Genomic DNA, 22,760 nt, shown 5'->3' on the forward strand with positions numbered 1-22,760 from the left:
TGAGAAGGAGAGAGGGAGAGAGAGAGAGAGAGAGAGAGAGAGCATGGAATTGATGGATACAATATGGGATATGTTTGGGTATGTAAGTTCTGTATGGCATCCAGCTTGTTTCATAAATGCTCAATGATCGATAAATCTGGCGAACAAAGTATTGCATTACTGGGAATCCCTTGCTCTGTGTGCGTGAGCATTATCCTGCTGAAAGAAGGCAGTTGGTGGATCTACTATGAGAGAAAACAGGAAACAGGAGAGTTGTGGTGCACATTGAATTCTGCCGTGATTTGAGCAGCCGTGTTTTTATGTTTTTTGGATACAATCCGGGTTAGCACCCGAACATCCCTTTCAGACAGCTTCCTCTTACAGCGTCCACAGTTAATCCTGTTGGATCTGGTTGTTCCTTCTTGGTGGTATGCTGACATTACCCTGGATACCGTGGCTCTTGATACATCACAAAGACTTGCTGTCTTGGTCACAGATGCTCCAGCAAGACGTGCACCAACAATTTGTCCTCTTTTGAACTCTGGTATGTCACCCATAATGTTGTGTGCATTGCAATATTTTGAGCAGAACTGTGCTCTTACCCTGCTAATTGAACCTTCACACTCTGCTCTTACTGGTGCAATAATGTGAACACCAGGCTGCTCCAATTTAGCCATGAAACCTCCCACACTAAAATGACAGGTGTTTCAGTTTCATTGTCCAACCCCTGTATCTGTATGTGAGTTATTCGATACAAACCGAGTACCTGCGGTTTGATTGCCATTCCCTTTAGTTTGTTTGGCACCATAGTTCTCGTTTCCCTGCCCTTTTGCTTCTCCTTTTTCTAAACTGCAGAGGTGCTGCAGCCATTTTGATTCTTCTCAAATACATTCCCTCTCTGTGAAAAGCACACCACAACCCCAAAGAGGAGTTTGCACAGAAGCTTTACACCACTTTACAACACTCTTTGCTTCTGTTTATCACGTTTTTTTTTTTTGTATTAATTCTGTACCTGTTGTAACCTGGTCTGCACTTAAGTCTACCCTGGTGGAGATTTCCATTAGGGAGTTAGAAATAAACGTAGTAGCAATCCTGAGGTAAATCTCACCCTCTATTTGGATTGTTTCTCTGTTACACAAGCCAAAAGTTTGGACACACCTTCTCTTTTTCAGTGCGTTTTCTTTATTTTCATGACTATTTACATTGTAGATTCTCACTGAAGCATCAAAACTATGAATGAACACATGTTGAGTTTTATGTACTTAACAAAAAATGAGCTGGAGCACAGAGTGAAGAAGGCAAAGGAGCAACAAGTGCTAATAAACACCTCTGGGAACTCCTTCCTTCAAGACTGTTGGAAAACCATTTCAGGTGGCCACCTCTTGAAGCTCATTGAGAGAAAGATGCCAAGAGTGTGCAAAGCAGTAATCAGAGCAAAGGGTGGCTATTTTGAAGAAACTAGAATATAAAACATGTTTTTCGTAATTTCACCTTTTTTGTTAAGTACGTAAAACTCCACGTGTTCATTCATAATTTTGATGCTTCAGTGAGAATCTACAACGTAAATAGTCATGAAAATAAAGAAAACACATTGAAAAAGAGAAGGTGTGTACAAACGTTTGGCCTGTACTGTATATATAGGCACACTCATCATATTTAAATCTGACCTCAATAAAATACACTCCACAACTACACTCTCACCAAGAGGTACACTACCCAAAAGTAGCCTCGGAGAGCCTCTGAGAAGAGGTAGTTAAAAGTAAAAGTGGCCGGTTGATGTATGTATACACATACACACACACACACACACATCATATATAAGCCTGACCTCCATATACTACAATGCCACTCATAAACAAGTACACACACACACAAAACACACACATTAGCAGCGTTAGCATCCTGTCATGGCTCCAGTGCATCAGCATGACTGGCTGAACCTGCTGAGCACACAGTTGGCTGCTGGTGACCAGCAAACATCTCCCATCACCTGCTGTCCATTCCACCTGCAGTGAACCTGCAGCCAGTGCAGAAAGGATGTGCCCGCCCTACTCACACACACACACACACACACACAAACACACACACACATTGGGACAGCTCTAATCCTCTCCATCCGCAGCCGGAACGGTGGAGTGGAGAGCATGCAGTGCCGCTCTTCTCAAAACTGGGTCATTTTTAAGAAAATTCCACCAAATTTTCAAACTTGCTGCATCAATAAATATACTACAGGCCATCAAAACATTATTGATATAATAATATATTTTGAAAAAAAAAAAAAAAAAAAAGATATAAAACAACACCAACACCAGCAGATGACACCAGCAGATGACATGTCTCTTTATCCAAACCATCACTGATTGGTGGAAACTTCACACTAGACCTCGAGCAGTTTGGACTGTGTGTCTCTCCACTCTTCCTCCAGACTCTGCTCCCTCGATTTCTTGAAATGAAATGTAAAATTTACTGATGATCAGTGATGGTTTGGAGGGACGTGTCATCTGCTGGTGTTGATCCACTGTGTTTTATTATCAAGTCTAAAGTCAGTGCAGTTTTGTTTTCCCACAAAATCTTACAGCACTTCATGCTTCCCTCTGCTACTGACAACTTTTATAGAGATCTTGAGAAGATTTCATTTTCCAGCAAGACTTGGCACACTGCCCACACTGCCAAGTACCAATTGGTCTTTTATAATATTCTAATTTCCTGAAACACAGATTTTTGGGTTTTCATCATTATCAATAAAAGTAATAAACACTTAAAATAGATCACGCTGTCTTTAATACATCTATATAATATATGAGTTTCACATTTTGAACTAAATTACTGAAATTAAAGTAACTTTTCACACAGCTTGTCTAGTCTCTATAGGGAGAGAATCCTAGGCCCTCTGGAGCAGATTAGCCATTCTGAACCTTCTGGCTCCATGCCTAACACCAAGTATCAGCTATAGAGGGGTAAGAAGCTGTGGATCAGTGAAAGAACTGTGTTCTCTGGAATAATGGAGCTCCATCCAATATACTTTTGGGATAATGCATTTGCTGCTGAAATGCAATTAATCTTCATAACAATTCTCCAGAATCTAGTCTCCAGAAGTTCTTCCCTGGACAGTAGAGACAGTTACTTCAACAAAAGAGCAGAATAAACTCTACCATATACTGTATAAGCAGAGCTCAGTCTGTAGGTGTAAACAGGCCTGTGGGGCTGATGAAAGGTGAGTTGTGTGTGGAGCTGTGTGTGTGTGTGTGTGTGTGTGTGTGTGTGTACTCGCTGTGCCCTCGACACAAACATCAAACACATCAGCAGAGAGAGATTTCACACACTAAGGACACTTCTCTAAGCTGCTGGAGTCGTCAGTATACACCTCACTTCAAAATGTGTAGAGTACAGTACACATCTCTACACATGGACTGTATTTTTATCATTTATTATAAATAAAATTACAATTAACAATAATACTTAATACTTTTAAGTATCTCTACGAATTGAAATCAGAATCACTCTATCACAGAAAAATAAGAGTTGTAGAACTTATTGAAAACTCAAGACAGCCATAACATTATGTTTTTTTACAAGTGTATGTAAACTTTTGACCACAACTGTATATATATATGTATATATATATATATATATATATATGTATATATATATGTATATATATATATATATATATATATATACATATACATATACATATATATATATATATATATACATATATATATATATATATATATATATATATATACATGTATATATGTATATATATACGTATATATATATACATATATATATATATATATATATATATATATATATATATATATATATATGTATATATATATATATATATATATATATATATATATATATATATATATATATATATATATTATATATATATACGTATATATATATATATATATATATATATATACATATATATATATATATATATATACATATATATATATATATATATATATATATACAACATGCCAAGGGTGAAGGATCAGCTCACCTGATTGGAGTATCTCATGCTCACATTTCTCTGGTCCTGCCTCTGGACGTAACGGTTTATGGGGTCGATGTCTTTAGGGCTGATCAAGCCATCCACTGTAGAGCAGATAAGAGGTGATTCATCTGATTAAAACAGTGAGAATCTTAATATCTTCCCTACAATAACACACACCATGGGCAACTCAGAGATGAATATGATTTAAATATGATTACGATTCTTTATAAAGTCATTCAATAATATGATTCAAAGATCTCAAAACCAACCAATCACTTAATCAAAACAACCAACCAATCAACCAGCCAATCATCCAAATCTTTAACCTAACCAACCAGCCACTTAATCAATCAAACAAATAATCACTCAACTTTTCATATGAAGCAAGCAAACAAACAAATCATGGATGTAACTAACTAACTAACTAACTAACTAACTAACTAACTAACTAACTAACTAACTAACTAACTAACTAACCACTAAGCCAGCCAAACAACCACTCACACAATCAACTAACTACTGACACAACCACTGAAACAACCACTCAACTATCCAACCTACCATTTAACCAACAAGTCAACCAACCAACAAACAACTAATAACTAAAAACAGCCATCTAACCAACCAACCACTACATAAACCAACCATAAACACAACCAACCACTGAAACAACTACTCAACTACCTACAACTGAACCAATAAGACAGCCAACCAACCAATAGGCGTTATTATACAATCTCTGAATCAACCAATCACTGAACCAACTACACACCCAACCACTAAAAAAAATACTCAACTATCCAACCTACCAATCACTGCACTATCCAACCAATCAACTTACAAACCTAACCAACTATCCAACCAACTAATGGAACTGGCCAGCCTACCACTCAACCCACCAACCATCCAACACCCTCCAACTAACAAACCTTCACCCTCCAAACAGTCAACCAATACTTAACCAAGCACTCAACCAACTACACATCCAAACACTAACATCCAATCTACCCATCATTTCACCATCCAACGAGTCAACTCACTGACCTAACCAACTAACAGACCACTTTACCAGTCAGCTAACCAACCAACTAAAAGATCTGGCCAACCTACCAATCGACCCTCTGACCAACCAATTTAACTACTGACCCAACCAACCAATCACTCAAACAACTAACTAACCAATCAATCCACCAACTCACAGACCCAACCAAACAACCGAAAACTCAGCCAATCCTCGAACCAACTACACACTCAAACACGGCAACAACTACTCAACTATCCAACTCAACTACCAATCACTTCCTCACCCAACCAAGAAACCAATCAACCAACCAACAATCCAACCAATTAAACTACTGAACCAACCAATCACTCAACCAATCAACCAACTCACAGATCCAACCAAACAACCAACCAAAAACCAATCCCTGAACCATTAATACATCCAAACACATAAACAACTACTTAACTATGCAACCTACCAATCACTTCCTTATCCAACTAACTCATGGACATAACCAACAAACCATCTGCTTAAGCCAGTCAACCAACAACTAATAGAGCTGACCAACCTATCACTCCAACCAACATCCAACCAATTAAACTACTGAACCAACCGACCAATCACTCAAGCAATCAACTAACCAAGCAACTCATAAACCTATCCAGCCAATCTACTGATTCACAGACCTTACCAAACAAGCACAAACTCAACCAATCACTGAACCAACTACACACTCAAACACGGCAACAACTACTCAACTACCCAACCTACCAATCACTTCCTCATCCAACCAAAAAACAACCAACCAACCAACTCATGGACCTAGCCAATTAACCAACCGCTTAACCAGCCAGTCAACCAACCAACTAATAGATCAGGCCAAACTACCACTCCACCCTCCGACCAACCAATCACTCAACCAACAATGCAACCAATTAAATTACTGAACCAACCAATCACTCAAACAATCAACCAACTCACAGATCCAACCAAACAACCAACCAAAAAATCAGCCAATCCCTGAACCAAGTATACCAACAAACTAATACATCTAGCCAACCTACAGCACCAACAAACCAACCAATCACCCAAAAAATAACTAACCAACCAACTCATAGACCTAACCAACCAATCCACCAACTTACAGACCCAACCAAACAACCAAAATCTCAACCAATCACCGAATCAACTACACATTCACTACACTACACATGGCTACAATTACTCAAATATCCAACCTACCAATCACTTCCCTATCCAACCAAGAAACCAACCTACCTACTCATCATCATAACCAACTAACAAACCATTTAACCATCCAGTCAACCTACCAACTAATAGATCAGGCCAAACTACACATCCACCCTCCAACCAACCAACCACTTAACCAACAATCCAACCAATTAAACTACTGAACCAACCAACCACTCAACCCACATTTCAAACAAATTCCATTCCAATCTAGCCCACCCTGCTGTGACACTGGAGTGAAAATTCACCTTCCTGCAGTCGGTTCTGTGTTAAATTCTAAAAAAAAGTGGGCTCGTTTTCTGCAGTATGGAATATAGTTGTTAGAATACGGGGAGATTAAAACACACAGCGAGACGTGAAGAGAGCAGAGCGCTCACAGCACTATTCATTTCTTCCTCGCTCGTCTCCTTCATTCTCTAACAACACGTTCATTAGTGTAACCTCACAGTTCAGCTCAACAAACCTCTCCTCCAACACCGCATTCAACCCAGCACCAGCGCAGCCGTTTGAACAGCGCTCACTCTGAAATTCCCTTTGAGCAGACCAGGGGATCCAGCGCAAAACGCAGGATAATAATCGAGATATGAATAACTGAGCAGCTCCTGGTAATTCTACAGAGCAGGGAGCCAAAAACGGTTTAGGAAATGAAAACTAAGAACAAAAATCAGAAAAGAACAATATTTTGATTTGTTCACAAACAAAACCAAAAACAACCATCTAATAGTGCCCTCTATGGGTTAACATTAATCAAAACCTTATATTTTCAGTGAAACAAAACGACTTGCAGTGAAGTGGCTGAACAATTTATACAAAAAAACTAATGTATGCCAAGATGTAGTGTAGTATTTCCTCTAATGTTTTTTTCTAATGTGATTTTTCAGCAGTGGCGGCAGGAAGTGCGGGAGGGAGCTGATAGGAAGAGCCAATAAACTGCAGGTTTAAGTTTATTTTTATTATCTACTCACATAAATGACATTAAATAAAGGAATTGGCATTACTTATCATGCTCTGCTCACTCAGTTTACTCAGTGTTAAATACCTCTTTACAATCTTGCTGTAGTCTGCGTGTTTACCATGTCACCCTGGTTTACCGGAACACTCAGGGTTCCTCAGTGTGGCACTGTCAGACGGCATTTACTAGCGGTTAACCACCAATTCTAATGCATTTCCAATTAAAAAGCCCTCTACAAAAGTTTTGTAACTGCGATTTCATGATGTTTCATAAGCTTTATAAATGATATTTCTATAATTTTGCAGTGCTGGGTGACCACAGTAAAATGTGGAGAACAACAAAAAAAACGTATTGTGTTTTTTTTGTAGTGTCAGCTAGGATGTTAAAAATATTTGGTATACAAAATAATGTTTATAATTTCTTTTTGTACAAAAAGCAAGACAAAAACATAAAAAATGTGTGAAAAAAAAGTGGAGAAATGAATTAAAACCTGTAAAAATATCCACAATTTGTTATTCAACCTTCAAAGCAAATGTTTTATTTTGTTTGAATTTCGGTGGATCCCTAATTTGCACATGCCTGCGTGTCAAATATTGTTTCTCCTTAGAACAAATAAAATCTATTACATTAGCTGCTAACCCCGCTAAGCGCTAGCTCTTTTGCCGTTTACAGGTGAGTATTATCAGCCTGAAGCCTGCTGCTGGTAACCCCAGCTAGCACTGCTGGAGCAGTATTGGCATTAGCCGCTAACTGCATTTAGCGCTAGCTCTTTCGCTGACTAGAGGCAAGAATATCAAAATGTAGTCTGCACGAATAAAGAAAAGATATTTTTAAATGAGCTCTGTTCTGATTGGCTGCTCTGTTTTTTTAGTATAAGTAGATGTAGGCAGAATAAGTAAGTGTACTGTATATTAATGCATTTAGGAAGGAAAACAATGAGTTAAGCATACAATGAGTATTTGCATACAATGTTGAATGCTTTAATTCAGAAAACAAGTGATTATATGTGTAATGTATTGTATTTTAATTAAATAATACATTGGGATTTAATATATAATATGTAAGAGCAGTGCAGTGATAGGAATTCAAATATTGTTTCTTCCTAGAATAATAATAATAAAAAAAAAATCTATTACTGAGGTGTCTTTCTACTGAGTGTGTGTGTGTGAGTGTGTGTGTGTGTTGACACTGACCCAGCAGCTTTGCGATGTTGTACAGAGCCTGACCCCAGAGGAACAGCATCCCGTCTTGGCCCGAGTTGCTGGGGAACCGTTTCTGACTGCCGTGCTTCTTCTGCTCCGCCTCCACAAAGTCCGCCGGCACATGGTAATACTTCGGGATGACGGCATGACCTACATACATAGAGAAAGAGAGAGAGAGAGAGAGAGAGAGAGACAGAGAGGGAGAGAGAGAGAGAGAGAGAGAGAGAGAGAGAGTCTAGTCATATACAAGGTTTTAATAATGGTCAATCTCTGAACACAAAGTGATTCAAGTGAATCAAATATGATTCTTTCGGAATTGATTCAATGAAATCAACTGTATATCCCCCCCCCCATCCCTAGTGATGCCAAAATAAAAGACCAGCACATGCCTCCTCCGATACATGTGAAATCAGACTCCTTCTTTTGAACTGCTGCTGATGCAGAATTGCTGAGTAGCATCACAGCGCTAACACTCGGAGGAAAGCACAGCGACTCGGTTCTGATACAGCAGCTCACAGACGCAGCCTTGTGCAGATCCACATCACCCTTTGGAGTGATGAGGGGAAAGAGCGACATCTACTGTACCCACCCAGAGAGAGAGAGAGAGAGAGAGAGAGAGAGAGAGAGAGAGAGAGAGAGAGAGAGAGAGAGAGAGAGAGAGAGAGAGAGAGCAAGACCAATTGTGCTCTCTCAGGGCTCCCGCATCTGATGGCGAGCTGCATGATCGGGATTCAAACCAAAGATCTCCCGATCATAGTGGCAGCACTTTAGACTGCTGGACCACTCTGCGTCTACAATTACATTTATTTTAATGGATATATTCAGAATATCAAGTAATGTTATATTAATTTGAGTCAATTAAATTTGAAATGCAATTAATCTGGAAATGATCTGGTGTAATCTAAAATTATTTACAATTCGATTCAAGTTAATAGTAGTAATTATTCAGGAAATGGTTCAATCAAGTTCTAAAAAGAAATTGTTTTGTGCAATATGATTCATTACAATTTTTTTTCATTTATTTATTTTTAAATCACATTTAATATGACTGCATTAGACAACATTAAACACAATCTGCATCATATATTAAACCTTACAGTTGTAATTTAACATTTTTTATTTTTATACTGTAAAAATTAAATACATAAAAAACACAGAATTATTGTTTATTACCGAAATATGCAGCTAGTAATAAAGTACTTCTTAATTTATTTCTGTATTTTTGTGTTAGTCTAATATACACAAATCAAGCATAACATTATGACCACTGTCTTGTTTCTACACCCATTCGTCCATGTTCTTTCAGCTCTACTGATCATATAGGAGCACTTTTTTGTATCTATTTTTCTGCAACAGAAGCAAGAGGAAACAAGGTCATAATGTAATGCTTGATCTGTGTATAATAAATATATAATTTTATGTTTTATTTAAAATACTCTCTTGTATATTCTTAGATATATATTCAGTGTATATTCTTGTATTCTTTTTACATCTCCCAACTCCCAAATAAACGTTAGCGCCTAATATAGTTCTCACAGTACAAATAAAGATTATTATAAATATTTATTATATGAATATGTGTGTGTGTGTGTGTTCAGTGCTACGTAAGTTTAAACATCTTAAAACCAAAACATCACTCTCAGGTTTCCCTCCGTCTGAAGAAACAGCCCTGAGAAAAGCTATCAGATCGTATCGAGTGAAAAGCTCTGGATGTAGATAAAAATGCTAAATAAATGATGGGCCTGAACTAGAAAACAGGAACAAGACGAAACACCTTGTAAAGCAGCAGCAGCTACACCACAAGCACTGGAAGCTCCTGTTTTCACTTTAAACATTCACAAGAAGAGTGAGGTGAGGCACGGCTGGGTGTGCAGCTATACAGGTTTACCTACAGATGTTGCTACAGCTGGGCCTGTAGATCCTGCTCTACTCTCATCGGTTACTGAAGCTAGTATTCCAGCTGCTCCCATAAATGCTTGATTGGTGATAAATCATGTATGTAGTATTGCATCTTAAGAAAATTAATAAATAATTAAAAAAGTTACTGTATTTCAGTAATTCAGTTCAAAATGTGAAACTTATATATTTTTGATGATTGATTATGGCTTACATCCAATAAAAACCCAAAAATCAGTGTCTCAGAAAATGTTAATATTATATAAGACCAATTAGTACTTTTGGCAGTGTGGGCAGTGTGCCAAATCCTGCTGGAAAATGAAATCCACATCTCCATAAAAGTTGTCAGTAGCAGAGGAAAGCATGAAGTGCTGTAAGATTTTGTGGGAAAACAAAACTGCACTGACTTTTGACTTGATAGGGCTAACACTTTTATGCTCTCTTGTGGCAGGACCCAGGGCGATGTCTTACACCCTGCACAAGGCTTGTCACAATGCTCATTGCTATCATACACCCCGCCAACAATTTATTTTCATGTCGTCCACCTGCACTGTTTAAACAGCAATAGAGCTTGTGAATATATCTGGTGGTATGCTAAAATTTCTGGTGTATTGCTATCTTGGCAACAGAAAACACAGGTGCACCACTGGCTGAAGAACACAACCTAGACAGACATCAACAGTCTGATGTTCATTGCTATCTTGGCAGTGGATTATCAACACAGGAGCATCAAACCTGACAACAAAGTGTCGTGGTCTATGGTCTATCAAACCACACCTGTAAGCATTGTGTGTGTGTGTGTGTGTGTGTATAACTTACCATCATAGGTCTGAAATATAACAGCCTGCAGCAGATCTTGATACTCCTTCACCTGAGCTTGATTTCCCCTGAATACGCCTATAGAATAAAAACACACAGATAACAGAGTTAGAATTGAACCCACAGCTATCAGAGCACAGAACCCACCACACACACCACTGCTCCACCATCTCAGCAGCTTCAGCATCATCAATTATTAAATATTAATATGATATCAGGAAGAGCTATAAGGGTACCACTTTAAAACCAGAATCCTTTATAAACGGTCTGTATATAAATATGTAATTATTTGGTTGTAAATTAGGTTGTAAAAACATCAATAATCAGTTGCAACATATGAACAAAAACAACAGGGGCCAGTCATTTATCTAAATAATGATCCCACACTCATTAATACTGTAAAACCTCAGATCTTTCTGGATACTGATCTTGGTCTTTTTTTGTGATCAAGAATTTGTATTTTTCAGATAGAAATAAATAGGAGGAAGTGTTTAAATTCAACACATACTTTGCAAAAAAAATCCAAAATATTCAACACAAAAGTCTGCCTTGTTTTAACTGTTATGGGCTTAGCGTGATGAAGTCGAGCAGCGGTAGATTCAAGTTTTGCTATATTGAGTAGATTAACCACCCAAAATGATTCCATATAAACTCCAGGTGTAATCCAGTTTTGTATAATTGTCTTTTTAGCAGCAGTAAACCCAGAGAACAACAGCTTGCACTGTGTCATCTTCAACTCCAAGTTGGAGTTATCATTCAGGAGACACAAGCATGGATCCAAATTGTATTCTATTTCAAGAATATCAGACAACACTGTGTTTACATATCTCCAAAATTTTACAATTACAGGACACTCCCAGAACATATGTAAAAATGTACCAGGGGCAGAGGTGTCACATACAGTCATATGAAAAAAAAGTTTGGGCACCCCTATTAATCTTAATCATTTTTAGTTCTAAATATTTGGGTGTTTGCAACAGCCATTTCAGTTTGATATATCTAATAACTGATGGACACAGTAATATTTCAGGATTGAAATGATCATGAGAATCATGAGGAAAGGTATTTAAGGTGGCCAATTGCAAGTTGTTCTCAAGTTGAGCCCATGATGCCGCTCTTCAGAGGAGATTCAAATAGGAGAACAACTTGCAATTGGCCACCTTAAATACCTTTTCTCATGATTGGATACACCTGGCTATGAAGTTCAAAGCTCAATGAGGTTACCAAACCAATTTTGTGCTTCAGTAAGTCAGTAAAAAGTAGTTAGGAGTATTCAAATCAATACAATGATAAGGGTGCCCATACTTTTGCACCGGTCAAATTTTGGTTTAATGCATATTGCACATTTTCTGTTAGTACAATAAAGCTCATTTCAATCCTGAAATATTACTGTGTCCATCAGTTATTAGATATATCAAACTGAAATTGGCTGTTGCAAACACCCAAATATTTAGAACTAAAAATGATTAAGAATAATAGGGGTGCCCAAACTTTTTCATATGACTGTATATAACAGTTATAATTAGTTTAAATTTTTATGTTAAACCTTCTGTAAAGAGTAAGGTATGCTCTATGAATAAGTGTATAATAATAAGTGTGATCTTGGACTTTTTTATGAGTCGGCATTAATATACAGTGGCTGTCAAAAGTTTGGACACATCTTAAATTGAGTGTTTTTTCATCATTTTAAAAATGTTCTCAGAATATGTTTTATATTTTAGATTCTCTTGTTTAGATTAGACAGTTTTGCACATCTCTGCTGGATTTTCTCAGTCAGCTTTATGAGGTAGAGTCACGTGGAATTCAGGCTTTCAGTTAACAGCTGTGCTGAACTCATCAAGAGTTAATTACTTGAATTTCTTGCCTCTTAATAAAGTGTTTGAGAGCATCAGTTGTTGAGTAAAGTAGTGAAGAGGTAGAGTTACAGGTATACAGTGAATAGTGAATATTTGAGTAATGTTCTAATCCAGATTATGATAATACATATATACATATTACTGAAAAACTTAGAAAGTATCCTTGAGTGCACTCGCAAAAATCATAAAAATGATGAAACTGGCTCTCATCAGGATCTTCCCAGTAAGGGAAGAGCGAGAGTTTTTTCTGTTGCACAGGAAAGGTCTATTTCCATCAGAGTTACCAGCTTCAGAAACCGCAACTTAACAGCTCCACAGATAAGAGCATATAGAGTCACTTCAGTATAAATTTATGTAGGGGAAAAAACTAAAAACAAAGTAAAAATAAGGTGTGTCCGGATTTTTGACTGATACTTTATATCAAATAAAATCAACCAAAAGTCGCAATGTCAGTTTTATTTTTTTCCAATATCATACAGCCCTAATCCTGACTGATAATAAAGACAAAGTAAGATCAGTATCCATAAAGATCTGAGGTTTTACAGTATAAATGAATATTAAATCACTTTTTGGGATAGCAGAGCTCACTGCTCACATTTCTTTTGTTGTAGTTTTACGACCTAATTTATAACCATTAATAGAGTCCTTTATAAACTATTTATAAGGCGTTAATAAAGAAGCTTTATTTTAAAGTAGTATCACTATAACTGCTGTCAGACTCACCGTCTATCATCATGTAGATGAAGAAAATGGGAAACTCGCACTCGATACCATCAAACAGCTGCGGAGAGACAGAAAGAACAAGGTCAAAGGTCACTGCATCATCACTACCATCACCATCATCATCATCATCATCATCATCTTTACTCTCTAATAGTCAGGAGAGGCTGGTACCTCCCAGCTCTGATTCTGAACACACACTCATTAATAAAACATACAGGCATGTATTTTTTTTATGCTTCGTAATCTATGAATAAAACATGCAGCAGTGTTTCTGCTGGCTGTTGTTATTGCTAAGTGTTTTTTATTTTATTAACAGTACATTAATTATACTCAACTATGGCACTTTCTGCTCATTTTACACCGCAAAATAGTTTCCATTTATTTGCAGAATTTAACTTATAAAGGGGAACAAATGAAACATACCATATTAAATATGCAATATGCTCTGCATGTGCCATACTGCGTGATATATGTTGTTGATAAAGTCAGTAAATAAACAGTAATTGTGTATTAAAACGTGTGTTCAAGTGCGTCTCTGTGGAGGATAGGCATTTATTTACTTGTTTACTTATTTAAACTGAGAACCGAGAACAACACACGTCAGAGAAGACCTTTAGAAACGAGTATTAAAAAAAAAAAGTCAAATATGACGGCAGCTGTGCAGCATCCTCTGTATATATATATGTATGTATATATGTGAAGAAGCATCATTAATAATGAAACATCAGTGTGTTGCGTAATAGAGTCAATATCAATACATATATCTATATACAGGGGTTGGACAATGAAACTGAAACACTTGGTTTTAGACCACAATAATGTATTGTGGTGACGGACAGTTCTGGTGGAAACAGGAGAGTTGAGGTGCACATTGAATTCTGCCGTGATTTGATCAGCCGTGGTTTTATGTTTTTTTGGATACAATCCGGGTTAGCACCCGAACATCCCTTTCAGACAGCTTCCTCTTACAGCATCCACAGTTAATCCTGTTGGATGTGGTCGGTCCTTCTTGGTGGTATGCTGACGTTACCCTGGATACCGTGGCTCTTGATGCATCACAAAGACTTGCTGTCTTGGTCACAGATGCTCCAGCAAGACGTGCACCAACAATCTGTCCTCTTTTGAACTCTGGTATGTCACCCATAATGTTGTGTGCATTACAATATTTAGAGTAAAACTGTGATCTTACCCTGCTAATTGAACCTTCACACTCTGCTCTGACTGGTGCAATGTGCAATTAATGAAGATTGCTCACCAGGCTGCTCCAATTTAGCCATGAAACCTCCCACACTAAAATGACAGGTGTTTCAGTTTCATTGTCCAACCCCTGTATATACAGTGGTGTGAATAAGTTTGGGCACCTCAGATAATTTTCGTGATTTTTCTTTATTAATCATTATTTGTTCAGATCAGCAATTTAAGTTAATTATATATCATATAGCAGATGAACACAGTGATATTTGGGAAGTGAAAATAACTGTATAGGATTTACAGAAGGGTGAATCTTATTCAATTATGAGAAAGTGTTAATGTGACCAATTGCAATTTTGTTCTCTTCTTTTTCTCATCTTCTCTGAAAAGTGGCAACATGGGAGCCTCAAAACACTCCACTTTCAAATAACCTAAAAATACACAGTTCTAGTTAAGACCAGAAGTGACAGAACAAGAAAAATCTCAGATAATCAGAGGAGAAGGATGGTGAGAACAGTCATAGTCAACCCACAGAACTCCAAAGCTCCAAAGACCTACAACATCATCCTGCTGCAGATGGAGTCACTGTACATCGTTCTACTATTCACTATTCAGCGCACTTTGCACAAGGAGAGTAAAGCTGAAGAAGCCTTTTCTAAACACACGCCAGAAACAGAGTCGCTTGAGGTATGCTAAAGCTAAAGCACATTTAAACAAGCACAGCTTCATTTTTTAAATAAAGTGCTGTGGATGGATGAAACATTTCTAAAAAAAAATCTTAAAAGAGTTATTTGGAAGGCGTTTATTTGTGCATGGAGAAAAAAGAACACAGCATTCCAACACAAACACTTTACTGCTGTCCACAGTAAAATTTATTGGTGGTTCATCATGCTGTGGGGCTGTGTGATCAGTGCAGGTACTGGGAATCTTGTTAAAGTTGAGAGTCTCATAGATTTCAGTCAATATCAGCAGATTCTTGAGAACAATGATCAAGAATCAGTGAGAAAGTTTAAGTTTGAAGCGCCGGGGCTGGATACTTCAACAAGACAACGACCCTAAACACTAAACACTGCTCAAAATCTACTAAAGCACTAAAGCATTCATCATGCAGAGGAACAAGTTCAGTACAACGTTCTGGAATGATCTTCTCAGTTCTCAATCCAGACCTGAAAATTATTGAAAATCTGTGGTGTGATTTAATGTGGGCTGTTCATGATCGGAAACCATCAAACCTGACTGAACTGAAGAAGAAAAAAAAATTGTAAAGAAGAATGGTCCAAAATACCTTCAACCAGAAGCCAGACTCTCATTGGAAGCTACAGGAAGCATTTAGAGCAGAACTCACTAATAGGAGGTCTGTGTCCAATCTGGACCCAGACCGATAAACTACTGAAAAGGATTTAATTCTGACAGTATTCGTTTAAAGCGGCGGACACTTTTCTTGTCTTTACAGTGCAGTAAACTCACAGACCACTCACGTGTGCTGTAAGATCACCAAACGCTCTCCTCAGCCAATCAGATCTGTGCAGATGCGGGAGGGCGGAGCCACACACAGGCGAAGTAGGCGGTGAGAAGCAGCAGTCAGAAAATAAACGAGATGAAAATACTATCTTTATGAAACATACTAACAGTAATAATAATATTAAATAAAAATAAAACAGCTGTTTTTAAACAAAGTTCAGCAAACATTTCTCCATATATTGTCATTCAATATTTGTCATTCATGTAATTATCATGACAGACAGGCCTAAATCTAGTATAAATAAAATTAAATAGAATAAATATAGCATTGTGAAAGTTGACATACAGATTCACATTAATAGACTCCATCAGTTAAACTGTATGATAAGTCAATAATGTAATTATTGTGACAGGCCTATTTAAAACAATACATATTGTTGAAATATACTGAATAATATATATATATTTTTTTTGTCTTTTAATTGTTGATAAAACACTGATAGAACTACTATAGGCTTCTTCAGTATACAGGATATAATTCTGAATCATAACACAAGTTAAAAATGACCATGGTCCATACCTTGGCCTGACAACATTTTCTGGCAACAACTGGTCCGTACTGAATTCGAGTGAAATACCCCTGGTTTAGAGGCTGTTATTTATGCAAAAGGAGGATCTACTAAATGCTGATGTCATTTTTCTGTTGGGTTGACCAAATTTATGCTCCTGTCTAATTTAGTTTAAAAAAATGTTGTAAGATCCTATTAACTTCATTTCACTTCTCAAATATTACTTTGTTCATCTGCTATATGATACTGTATATTTAACTGAAATTGCTGATCCGAACCATAGACTGTATATAGCTGGACAGAGCCTCGTCTCTCAAAAGTGAAGCCACCACAGGTCGGGCGCCCCCTGCTGTTCGGTTTCAGAAAGCTGTATAACCCCACCCATCCCCCATAGGTTTCAATGGCAAAACAGACAACTTTCAATCACGTTTTTTTCTAATATACTGTAATTCTACCTCCATTATTTAAATGCAGCAGCTAGTGTAACCTCTGCTTATGTAGTCAATTTTTTATATCCCCACAGAACTCGTTTTTTAAAACGTTATTCAGCTCTATTAAAAAAAAGGTGTGGTTATTGTAAAAGGGCTGGTTATGGGCGGGACCAATAACAGACCGTCAGCTCCGCTCCGCTCCGCACCGCAGCCTGTGACCTCGAGGCAGCCCTCAGGGGCGGGGTTATTTAAATGAGTAGGCTGCTTTCCACAGTCTTTCTCCCTCCTCTGGTCTCTACTGCGACTCAGACTTGGGTTTCAGGATCGCCAACATGGCGGAAGATTTTGGCTTCATTTTCATTGAATGAATGGGTCTCTGATCCGAACAACCAATGATTTCTAAAGAAAAAACATTAAAATTATTAGGAGTGCCCAAACTAAACAAGGTTGACCATACAAAACAATACCGGGGCCACACACTACTGTCACTGTCTCAGTAAAATAAGCATGTATTAGTAGAATAAACAGAAGAGGACGTGATCGATATCCCTGTGCTTATCGCGGTCTGCACCGTCTCTCTCTACAGCAGCAGCTGCAGCAGTAATATCTAAAGCCACACACACCGAACAATTACACCCAGACAGTATCAGCACCGCACCCGAGCCCAAACTCCATTACAGCGCCGCCGAGGCCGCCGCTCCCTCCCACACCGGCCGCGAATCACTTGGCTCTGAAATTAAATTCAGCTCAGATGTAGAGATGTTTGTGAAAGTGAAGCGGCGCTGAATTAATTTAAATCAAGACACTCGTCGCTCTGCGTCCGTGCAGCCGGTTAACTGTAAGCTGAGATCTTTAAAAAGAGCAAACATCCCATAATAATAATCTCTCTGAGATTCACTTTTATATCTATATCATTTTTTTATGCATCAAAAAATGTTATAATTAATTTTTCCCCAACCTTTCTTTATCTGTTATAGAATAAAAGAGGTCATTTCTGTATTCTGTGTGCTTGAGATTAATATACTACATGGCAAAAAGTAATCGGGACACAGTATATTGTCAACATAGAGCATGATAAAGAACATACATAAACTTTTATACATTTCTGATACAATTATAAAAAAAAAAAAACATATATAAGTAACAAATCAAGGGACCTATTTTATCACAGCTGGATTTAGGGTGTGTTGATATTTGGTATCGTTTGGGCGCCAAAAAATAAAAATAAAAAAATTAATAAAAAAATTAATCATGGGTGTGGTTAGTTTTGGGTGTAACATGAAATAAACCAATCAGTGTGCCAGTTATCATTCCCTTTAAGAAGCAGGTGAGCTCTGACTTTGGCACATTCGTATCTTAACAGCGCGACACCAGCAGCTCATTTAGAGGAACAGCAATGTTATTTTATTCTTTATTCTGTTTAATCTTGAGTTAAAAGTTGGGTTTTTGCTCTGCTGGGAGCATCTATAAGAAACGACTCTGATGATTGACTGTTGTCAGGGTTTTAATCAGTCAGTGGAGCTCCTGTGTTTTCCGTCACCAAAATAGAAACACGCCAGAAATTTACCTGAACACACCGCACTTCCAGACCACCACACCCATCAGTGTAGTTTGTTTATTAACGCAGACACTATATTAATAGTGCGGGTGCAACACGTGAAAATAGACTGTTGACGGGGTGTAAGATAGCGAAGAGCTACACAACACGCCTTAAGCAGGGTGTACAATTGGGCCTTAAGTCACTTATATATATATACATAAAAAAATCACTTTATTGTTTACCGTTCAGTTAAATTAAAAAATGTGTCGATATTCTTAGATAATAAAACATTCTGTTTATCGCATACATTTTTTACTTGATTCATTTGAAAGTATAAACTTTTTTTACACTATTTTTGAATTTGGTGATGAATGGACCAACAGAAATGCTCAAAAATTACTTACATTGTATTTTAACTTTCAGTAAAACTTTCATTTTCCCTTCTTCTATAAGATTCCCCTTTCAGAGATATAAGGATTTTCCATATATGTTGTACAAAAAAATATATATATATATATATATATATATATATATATAAATATATAGATACATATCTAATTTAATTTAAAGATCATCAACAATGATATCAGGCTTTAGATTACTTGGTGAACCATTGCTGTGAGGATGTGATTGCATTAAGCCACACAAAAGCATCAATTATTCAGTAACAAATGTTTTTTTTTGCTTCTTCTACAAACTGATTACAAGATTTTAGACAATTTATGAACTATACATTTCAAAAAGTGAGGAGAATTCAGTTTTAAGCTCTTTAAATACAGTAAAATCATATTCTTCTGACTGAAAAGAGACATTTAAACATGAAATTAATGCTATATTTGTGTGGGCGGCCCGAGTACGAACAACAGCAGCCCATCTGCAGCAAATCCTCCCAAACAAACCCGAGTGTTCCTGAATTGGGCTGTTTGTGTGGGAGCGGCGTTTCTGTCTTAGCCGTAATTACAGACGCTGTATTTAGCTGCACATTTCCATGCTGCAATTAAAACCATGGATACAAGCTTTTCACAGCAATGCTAAGTTGATTAGCGATGAAAACACTGCAGATATTCATAACATAAGACATTTATAAACACAACATATTGATCCCTCCATAAAAATCACAACAGCAGCATCAAAGCCGTGACTCAGCAGCTCAGAACCCGCCGAGGATTCACCTAACCTTTACCAAAAAATAAACAAATAAAAATAAAATCTGGTGTAATAAACTGAGCTGGATCTACTCTGCCTGCAAAACACCTGCGCTCCTCTCAGACATTTCACTGGAATTTACTGCTTCTGTCTTTAATATTTTACACATTAATATTGCAGATCATTTCTACTTATCAGACCACCGTCAACACTGCACTGCACAGTGCCTGATGAAATGTTCAGATAAAATTACTTCAAACTATTTCAAATACTCCAAATATCCTATATACATAAAATATTTAAACTATTCCAAATACTACTAATATATCACATACTCCAAAAGTTCCAACTATTCTAAATATTCATTTCACTTCAAATACTCCAAATACCCAAAATACATAACATATTCTAAATACTCCAAATATTTCAAATGTTTCAATTATACAAAATACATAACATATTTTAAATAGTCCAAATATTTCAAATATCCCAAAATACATCAAATATTCTAAATACCCCAAATATTTCAAATGTTTCAAATATCCTAAAATAAATAAAATATTCTAAATACTCCAAAAATTTAAAATATCCCAAAATACATAAAATATTCTAAATACTCCAAATATTTCAAATATCCTAAAATACATAAAATATTCAAAAAACTCCAAATACTCTAAACGTTTCAAATGTTTCAAATACTCAAATATCCCAAATACTCTAAATATCCAACATACAGAACATATTATACTTATTCCAAATACTCCATTTACTTCAGATATTCAAAATACTCCAAATATTCCAAACATAAAATATTCTAAATCCTTCAAATACCCTAAATACTCTAAATATCAAACATACATCAAATATTAAACTTATTCTAAATACTCCATATACTTTAAACATTCAAAATACTCCAAATACCCCAAATACATAAAATATTCTAAATTCTTAAAATATCCCAAATTCATAAAATATTCTAAACATTCCATATACTCTAAATATCCAACATACATAAAAATATTATAATGATTGCAAATACTCCAAATACTTTATGTGTATGCAAGTTGTTAGAGTGCATAAAGAAATGGTTCAGGTGAAAAAAAAATCTATTAACATTCTCAGAAAGACAAAATATTCCTAATACTCAAAATATTCCAAAAACTCTGAATATTCCAAATATTCCAAATAAAATCTGAAGCCTCAATATTAACAAAACAGCACCTGGGCTCAGCTAGAACGGCGTGATTAGCCTCTGTGCTAACAGCCAGCCTCTGCAATAATAGCAATTCAGTTCTAACAGAAAGTAGAACAGTAGAGCTCAGCAGAGTTGGGGCAGGTTAGTCGCAATGCTAACAGCCAACCAATGAGAAGACCCGAGAATCTGGACCAATTCCGCTCTATTCAGGCTGATTCTGCTGTTTTGAGGCAGAAAGCTCTTAGCTTTGGATCAGTGTTATATAAATAAAACACATTATTAAGAGTAATAATTTACATTTATTGTATATTATTAAAGAGAGTTCGTGAATCTGGGTTCTGTTTCTCTGGACGCTGGGGAGCACGGTGTCTATCAACTTCTCCTAAATGTAATTAAGACTTTGCTATCTGCGCTGGCGATCTCGGTGGACGGTGGGAGATAAGAGCGGGAGATTAGGGCGTAATGAAATAAAGGATGTTAATTGAAGCGTCTCGCCTCGCTGCCGTATCTCGCCTGATCCGCTTCAGGACCCAAACGCAGGAGTTTAGCAGCCTGACGAGAAAATAACTAAATTAATCCGCCATCACAGCCCTGCAAAAACCTCTTTACCCTCAAACACTGTTCCTCACCGTAATAACCCAGCCTCACACTCACACACACACACGGACACCATTCCTCACCTTATAACCCTGCCTCACACATACACCGCTAACCACCAGCTCACCATACACACTGATATACCATACACTAGCAATATACACACTACACTACCCTAAACGCACACGCACAATTCCTCACCACACTATGCTACTGTCACACACACAGACACACACACCATGGATGGATGGATGGATGGATGGATAAATAGATGGGTGGATGGACGCATGGATAGCTGGATGGATGGATGATGGGCAGATGGATGGATGAATGCATGGATGGATTGATAAATGGATGGATGGGCGGATGGTTGTATGGATGGATGGATGGATGAACGCATGGCTGGATTGATAAATGGATGGATGAAAGGATGGATGGATGGATGAATGGATGGATGATGGAAGGATGGATGAAGGGATGGATGGATGGACGAGTGGAAAAATAGATGGGTGGATGGATGGATGGACAAGTGGAAAAATAGATGGGTGGATGGATGCATGGATAGATGGATGGATCGATGATGGGCAGAAGGATGGATGGATGGATGAACGAGTGGAAAAATAGATGGATGGATGGATGGTTGGATCAATGGATGAATGCATGGATGGACTGATAAATGGACGGATGGATGGATGGGTGGATGGATGGATGAAGGGATGGATGGATGGACGAGTGGAAAAATAGATGGGTGGATGGACGCATAGATAGATGGATGGATGGATGATGGGCAGAAGGATGGGTGGATGGATGGACTAGTGGAAAAATAGATGGATGGATGGGTAGATGGATGGATGGATGGATGGATAATGGGCGGATAGATGAAAGAGTGGGCGAGTCGACGAGTGGATAAACAGATGGTTGGATGGACGGAGGG

The 22,760-nt window shown here is 37.3% G+C and overlaps 1 protein-coding gene across 3 annotated transcripts in view; it reads right to left on the reverse strand.

Annotated features, from left to right (window-relative positions):
* The window catches only part of phkb (phosphorylase kinase, beta), a 180,534-nt gene that overhangs the window by 83,467 nt on the left and 74,307 nt on the right, over positions 1-22,760 (reverse strand). For all 3 annotated transcript variants that reach the window (XM_049471148.1, XM_049471149.1, XM_049471150.1), the window contains 4 exons: positions 13,697-13,754; positions 11,118-11,195; positions 8,394-8,552; positions 4,001-4,095 (listed from right to left, as the gene is read on the reverse strand). In XM_049471148.1, coding sequence (XP_049327105.1) covers positions 4,001-4,095; positions 8,394-8,552; positions 11,118-11,195; positions 13,697-13,754 — 390 coding nt within the window. The remainder of the gene's footprint in view (positions 1-4,000; positions 4,096-8,393; positions 8,553-11,117; positions 11,196-13,696; positions 13,755-22,760) is intronic.

The sequence above is a fragment of the Astyanax mexicanus genome, chromosome 23, assembly GCF_023375975.1.
Source record: "Astyanax mexicanus isolate ESR-SI-001 chromosome 23, AstMex3_surface, whole genome shotgun sequence".
NCBI lineage: Eukaryota > Metazoa > Chordata > Actinopteri > Characiformes > Acestrorhamphidae > Astyanax > Astyanax mexicanus.